Below are 7464 nucleotides of genomic sequence, written 5' to 3'. Positions count from 1 at the left end.
GTCAATTGTATCCACAGTCAAGGGAAATGCTTCTGCTTTAGAATAACCTGTTTCCGGTTACCTACGATCCATCTATGACAGCCTTTTTGCTAACTTACATCAAGCTACAAAAATTTGCTTGTTACTTAAATATATAATTGAGGGTAAAATGCAAGCTTGGAAACCTTTTTATCTTCAGCATATTAGGGAAGGAGTTGCTGCCCTATATCATCCGGCAGGAATATAGATGATTAAAATGTATGTGATGAAATTTGACGTATCTTCCAAGTTTGGCTAATTACAGAGACATCAGTAGATTTGGCTATTTCATTCATGCTATAAAAAGAATGTTATGGTTGTTACAGCAAGTCCTCTCTTCAGTTGTTTTTGGCAACAAATGTTCATGCCCAGCGAAGACTTCATTCACCTAAGGAACCTGGACACCCAGCAAACAGAAAACCAGCTCGTAGCAATATTTAACTGCCCAATATAGTTGAACCTGGTTAAGCAAAGTCAAGCATTGATAAAATGAATCACTGATCCAAATGGTTGGGAAACACTCGGCTTCAGTTAAGACTTCTGGAAATGCTATAACGTACTTAAAAATTCTTGGACCTGCAAAATAAAAAGAGTGAAAGTAGCAGTTTAATAGACCAGCTAAATAAAAGTGGGATCTGAGTTCTGAGAATATTCTGAATATGCACATAGTTAAGGATCTATAAATATGGTAACCAGAAAATTTATCTGATCTTAATTTACCCTTGGTTTGTTAGATGAGTCTGCTGTCAGAAGCACTTATTAAGGGTACTTGCTTAATTAGTGGTTGAGTTTAAGGATATTATGCCAATTGGTATCTTATGACAGTGTATGAACAATGCCCTAAAGCAGTGTTTGTCAAACTTAGCAACTTTAAGACTGAACTCCCAGAATTCCCTAGCTGGATATGCAGATTTCAATAGACACATTGAAGGACAGAGCTCTTGATTATTAACAGAGTCACTTGGAAACATATAAAGTAGTCCTCTTTGGTAAGTTTTACCTTCTCAATCATATTTTCATGTTTGTCTCTGTTGCCTTTGAAATCTTCATTTACATCCAGGGTTAGAACGGGTACCTTTTGCAAGTATTCAAACTCTGTCCTGTAAATAACAAAAACTGCAATGTGAATTGGAAACCTAAGAAAGGTAAAGAATTTCATTCAGAAATATGCAGAAATCCTATAACACCTGTTCTGAAGCAAGCTCCATTATACCTTGAATCCTACACCGCTTTGCTAATATGTCTTTAAAAGCCAGAATTGTCCAGGACTATAATTCCTAATGGCCACACTAATTACGGTATTAAAGAGCCATAAAAGAGCTTTTAAAATTAGTCAGTAATGAAAATAGATATATTTTTAGAAATAGAAAGTCTCTAACGATTTCCACTGGCTCAAATATTTCAGCTAGTGGTTATTTATCTATTTATCTAACAAATTCATGTGGCTATAAAGTGGACAACCGTTTGTCTCAAATAGTGTAGGGCATGGGTGTCAAACTCAATCGCATCATGTGACATTGTGATGGTTTTTGCCTTTGGAGAACTGGGGTGGGTGTGGCCTATGCATGATGCATCTGGCCTGTGGGACACCAGTTTGACAGGCCTGGCGTAGGGTTTCCTGCCTGAGAAGGGGGTTGGACTAGAAGACCTTCAAGGTCCCTTCCAACCCTGTTATCCTGAGATTGGACCACCCAAATCCCTAGTTCACCGGGGAAGACACAATTTCCAGTGATAGCCTCCATATTTGCTTAGGGCCCAATGTCATCTCTGTTCAAAGGACAGATTGGTTGATCTCTCAAAGCGAAACACTTTTGTGAGAATGCCACTGGATAGATGTAGCAGGAACAATCAGGGAAATAGTCCCAAAGGTTGGTTTTTCCTTGAAGACATTTTGCTTTTCATCCAAGAAGCTTCTTCAGTTTCTGGACATTACGTGAAGTGTCTTCAAGAAAAAAACAAAGAAAATCCAGTTGCTTTTTGAAAAAAGCACCTTTGGAAAGACCATGACTTGGATGACTGAGAATCTCTATAGAAAATCAGGGAAATAAAATACCGTAATGTCCTATGCTGGAGCCAGTTTTCATGTTTGTAATGGAGTTTCTCCAGATATTCCATAGGAATGCCTTGCTCCTCATCCCTTCCACGGATGTAAATCCTATCCAAGCATTTCTAAAAAAAAAAAAAAAGGCAAGAATGGAGTAGGATTTTCAGGCAAAACTGAAATAAAGCAAAATGCCTTTTTCTGACAGAAAAAAAGCGACAACTTAAAAGATCGGTGTCATATTTTTAAAATTAATGAGGTAAGAACCAAAAGTCTGCAAAGGATTGTACTCTAATACAGCAGCCCTCAACTTTTTGGGTACCAAGGACCGGTTCTGTGAAGAGAGATTTGTCCGCAGATTGGAGGGGGCAGGGTTTCACATGCTGCCTGCATCCCATGGATGGGATGGGGCTTCGCTTCTTTGCGCAGCCCAGTTGCTGGCATGCCGTGGACCGGTGCTGGTTTCAGCAGGTTCTGGAGAACCGGTAGCGGAAATTTTGAGTAATTCGTAGAACTGGCAAATACCACGTCTGGCTGGCCCCACCCCCATCTATTCTCTGCCTCCCAAGTCCCAGCTGATCGGGAGGAAATGGGGATTTTGCAGTATCCTTCCCCTGGAGTGGGGTGGGAATGGAGATTTTACAGTATCCTTTCCCTGCCACGTCCACCAAGCCACGCCCACAGAACCGGTAGTAAAAAAATTGGAATCCCAACACTGGTAGGGGACCCCTGCTCTAATGTCCAGTGTATTCATAAAGCTTTGTTTCTTACTTCAGGAGTAGCTCGGAGATAAATAATGCCATCCAGTTCAAGGCTTGATCCAAACTGCTGATTCATCCAACTGTGCCAGTCTTGATAAATTGTCCACTCTGTTTCGTTCATGCACTCAGATTCATATAAATTGGATGCAAAGATGTACCTTTCAAAAAAAATAATAATAATAATTCAATTTAGCTTCAATTATCCTAAGATGGGAAAACATTTTATTTTGGAACCTGGAACAAAATACAGTTCCTCAAAACAAAATCATTCTCACTGCCAGTTGCAATTATGAGATGGATGGTTATATAAATTAATAGAATAAATAAACTGCTATAAAAACAGGATCCTAGCTAAGATCTGGCAACTGCATGAACATTCAAGGGTAGCTACTTGAAATTAGTTTATACAGGTAGTCCTTGATGGACAACAGTTCAGTTAGTGACCACTCAAAGTTAAAGCGTCACTGAAAAAGGTGATTTGATACCGTTTTTCACACTTACGACTGATGAAGCATCCCCACGGTCAGATAATCAAAATTCAGATTGACTTGTATTTATGACGGTTGCAGTGTCCCGGGGTCATGTGATCACCTTTTGCGACCTTCTGACAAGCAAACTCAAGAAGGAAGCCAGGTTCACTTAACAACTGCGTGACTAACTTAATAACTACATTTAACAACTGTGGCAAGAAAGGTCGTAAAATGGGGCAAAACTCACTTAATAAACGTCTTGCTAAGCACAGGGCTCAATTGTGGTTGTAAACCAAGGACTGCCTGCATATGCATACAGGCTAAATATATATTTTGTGCATACTGCCTTCTCTATAGACCAGAGGTGTCAAACTTGATTTCATTGAGGGCCACATCAGGGTTGTGCTTGACCTTGGGGGACCGGGGTGGGTGTGGCCAGTTCGACATCACTCATGTCGGGGGTGCCTATAGCGGCCTGAGCACTCTGCCAGCGAAAGTGGGCTCCCGAGATCTGTTTCCGGCTGCAACGGCCTCCTGCAACCCTCTGCCAGTGAAAATGGAGCCTGGGGGTGCCACCTGCGGCCCTCATTAGCTGTTTTTGGCTACAATGGCCTCCTGCAACCCACTGCCAGCAAAAATGGACTTAGGGAGGCCTGCATGCGGCACTCCCAAGCTCTGTTTTCGCTGGCAGAGGCATCACAGGCTGGTCCTTTGCTGTTTCCAGGGTGGCCCTGGATTTGGCCCCCGGGCCTTGAATTTGACACCCCTGCTATAGAAAAAGAAATAAGACAGAAGCCCATCCTAGACTATACCCTCAATATTTTCTCTCTCTTCTATAGTCTAGCCATAGCCCAGCCTTTCCCAAAGTATGTATGTACTCTTTAGAATTCATCTCCCAGAATCCCCCCGTTAAAATGGCCATTGCTAAGAAAGCTGGAAGTTGAACTTCACGTATCTGAATTGTTTTAACCCAAACTAGTATCAAAAAACCAATCCTATGATTGGAAAGAGGAAAGCTTTTCAGTTTGAAAGGATGTGGATGAGATGCAAAACTGAGGGGAGGTGACATAAGAAGACAGTTATCAAGAATCAGACAGGTTACCTGTCACTATAAACTGATCGTTCAAAGAAAACCACAGCGTTCTCTGCTTCTTTTAGTTTCCCTTCAAGGGATTTGAGCTGAGCCCGGATTCTGCTCAGACAGGCGTAGGCTTGAAAAGTAAAGGACCATCGCTCCGGCTTCTCATACATCATCTGAAGGAGATTTCCACCACTCTTTTGTGAGGCTGTCAGCTCCTGTTTAAACATTCGTAAAAATTATGTGAGAATTAACATTGGCTTGGCTTTAATGATAGATTTACATGTTCTCGAATTCTGGACACACTCTTCCATTTGAGAGTTGCCTATCCGTGTCATAAAACTTCTCTAACAGGGAACCTAGCAGCATGCGGTATCTTGTCCCTCCTTGGTTTTGTTTCAAAAATTTATTTCTTATGATGGCCAATTCCATAGAATTGCTATTTATCATACCTCACAATCATCGTGGCGGTCTTGAATGTTGCACCATTTTCCCACCGGCTCTGGAACAACTTCCCATTCCTCTCGGGCTTTTTTGAGAATATTCACAAAGGTAGATTTGCCTGCGGCTAAAGGAAGAGAAGATACTCATCAAACCAGTTAAGATTCTGGGCTTATCTTTAGAAATCGCTATACCAGTTTGAAAAAGGAATAGTTTATTGATTTAATTTCTATAGGCAGCCACCTCGAACCAAGTAACTCCGGGATGGCGAAGAATTCTAAAGGAGTTAAAAACCTTACAAAATAAATATATACAGCAGCCAAGAAAGTTGTTATAATTGTCAGTAAAGCCAAGAAATGGGGCCCTTAATACATTTGGAGCCCTATGCCTGAGCACATAAAAGTAAAAGGTAAAGGTTCCCTTGCACATATGTGCTAGTCGTTCCTGACTCTGGGGGCGTTGCTCATCTCCGTTTCAAAGCTGAAGAGCCAATGCTGTCTGAAGATGTCTCCGTGGTCATGTGGCTGGCATGACTGAATGCCAAAGGCTCACAGAACACTGTTACCTTCCCACCAAAGGTGGTCCCTATTTTTCTACTTGCATTTTTTTACGTGCTTTCGAACTGCTAGGTTGGCAGAGACTCGGACAAATAACGGGAGCTCACCCCATTATGCAGCACTAGGGATTCGAACCCTGAACTTTCGACCTTTCGATCGACAAGCTCAGCGTCTTAGCCACTGAGCCTAGTTATGGCGTCTAGTCATGAGCACATAACTAGCTTTTTAAAGCCCAACTGGTTCAAGGCCATTCTAAAATGGGTTTGAACCCACTCTATAATGGGATTAAAAATGTGATAAACTCTAAAGAAAAGCTATTCAAAAGGGCAGGGGCTGCAGCAGAGGACAGCATCAGAAATTAGCCTTTGTTTAGTACCCAGGAGACTAGATATTTATACTGTATATACAAAATATAGGTAGTCCTTGACTTACAACAATTCGTTTAGGTACCGTTCAGTTACAATGGCACTGAAAAAAAGTGATTTACAATTGCTTTTCACACTTATAACCATTACAGCATCCTCATGGTCACGTGATCAAAATTCAGATGCTTGGCATCTGATGCATATTTTTGACCGTTGCTCTGTCCCAAGGTCATGTGATCCCCTTTTGTGACCTTCTGACAAGCAAAGTCAACCGTGGAAGCCAGATTTACTTAACAACCGTATTATTAACTTAACAACTGCAGTGATTCACTTAACAACCGGCAAGAAAGGTTCTAAAAGGGGGGCAAAATTCACTTGTCTCACTTAACATAAATGTTAGGCTCAACTGTGGTCATAAGTTGAGGACTACCTGAATACAAAATAGTCCCATTTTAACATTTCCCAAACCTTGACATTCATAATCAAGCTTGTACTGATACCCTTAGGAAAATGAATGATGCTTGTCCAGCTGATTTAGGCTGATTAATACTTTTGTTTTTAACCATTTTTGCCATTATTCTTTGGCTGATCTTATCTTGTTCCAATCTTTAAATTGTGTTTCTATATTTATTTATTTATTATTTATTTATTTATTTATTAATTTATTTATTTATTGGTTCACTTTATATGCCCCCCTTCTCCGGAGACTCTGGGCGGCTTACAATGCGTTAAGCAATAGCCTTCATAGTTTTGTATATACCTGCTTAGTAGGGCTTTTGGGGGCCCCCTAAACGGTGTTCTTTTTTATACAAAGTCAGCTTATTGCCCCCACAATCCGGGTCCTCATTTTACCTACCTCGGAAGGATGGAAGGCTGAGTCAACCTTGAGCCTGGTGAGATTTGAACTCGCAGTAATTGCAGGCAGCTGGTGCTACTTAACAGCACTTTAGTCTGCTGCGCCACCAAGGCTCATCTTTGAATTGTGCTCCAATATTTAAATTGTGTGTGTGTGTGTGTGTGTGTCTAGGTAGGGGCGTTTATTATACGGCGGATTTTTTTAATGTTGTAAAGCCACCTGAAGTCACCTCTGTATGAGTAGGTTGGCTGTATAACTTTAATAAATAAAAATTAATAATAAAATGCACCACTGCACAAATAAACATACCCATCAACTGAATTCGGCTACTTTAATTGATACAGGTAGTCCTCGTTTTACAGAATAAAATTCCTTATTTCCAGGTTGAATCTCTCTCCTTGGTCATTATTCCTTGCCTGGCCTTCAGGTTCTTTTGGAAAATAGCTTGAATCCCCCTCCCCCCTCTGTGGCAGCCCCTCAAATACTGGAACACTGCGACCCCCCCCCCCCAACCCCCTCAGGGCTTACCTATATTGCCCTCGATGGCGATCTTCTTCACGCCGCTCCGGCTTCGCTTAGGTGGGGTTGCCATGGAAACGGCCGGCCGGTAACCAAACGGAGCTCTTTTACCTCAGAAAGAAACGGCAGCGCAGGAAGGACAAAAAAAGAAAAGCGCGGGAACGCACTTCGCGGGTTCTAACGCTAAACGCCGCTTATCCTCCCCGCCGGCGTTCGAATCTGGCGCCGCCCAGTGACGTCACGCGAAAAGCTCCACCCAAGTGGCCCAGTTTCCGCGCGTGACACCCCCCCAACCCCGCTTGAGCCTTAATTGTCACGCTACCTGGGTGGCTCCCCTACAGGGGCCCGAGAGGGACAG

At 42.1% G+C, this 7464-nt stretch overlaps 1 protein-coding gene across 1 annotated transcript; it reads right to left on the bottom strand.

The window, feature by feature from the left end:
- Nucleotides 1–567: 567 nt before the first annotated feature.
- Nucleotides 568–7179, bottom strand: DCK (deoxycytidine kinase). Its single transcript, XM_070949172.1, has 7 exons — nucleotides 7116–7179; nucleotides 4821–4936; nucleotides 4393–4586; nucleotides 2831–2978; nucleotides 2072–2187; nucleotides 1019–1118; nucleotides 568–594 (listed from the first exon to the last, which is right to left on the bottom strand). Exons 1-7 carry the CDS (start codon nucleotides 7177–7179, stop codon nucleotides 568–570), a joined length of 765 nt encoding a protein of 254 aa, XP_070805273.1.
- Nucleotides 7180–7464: the final 285 nt, after the last annotated feature.

This window comes from Pituophis catenifer, unplaced genomic scaffold (assembly GCF_029215685.1).
Source record: "Pituophis catenifer annectens isolate HBS135680 unplaced genomic scaffold, rPitCat1.0.hap2 SCAF_8, whole genome shotgun sequence".
In the NCBI taxonomy this organism is placed as follows: Eukaryota; Metazoa; Chordata; class Lepidosauria; order Squamata; family Colubridae; genus Pituophis; species Pituophis catenifer.
Note: the sequence above shows the minus strand (reverse complement) of the source record. Positions and strands in the feature narration are given on the sequence as shown.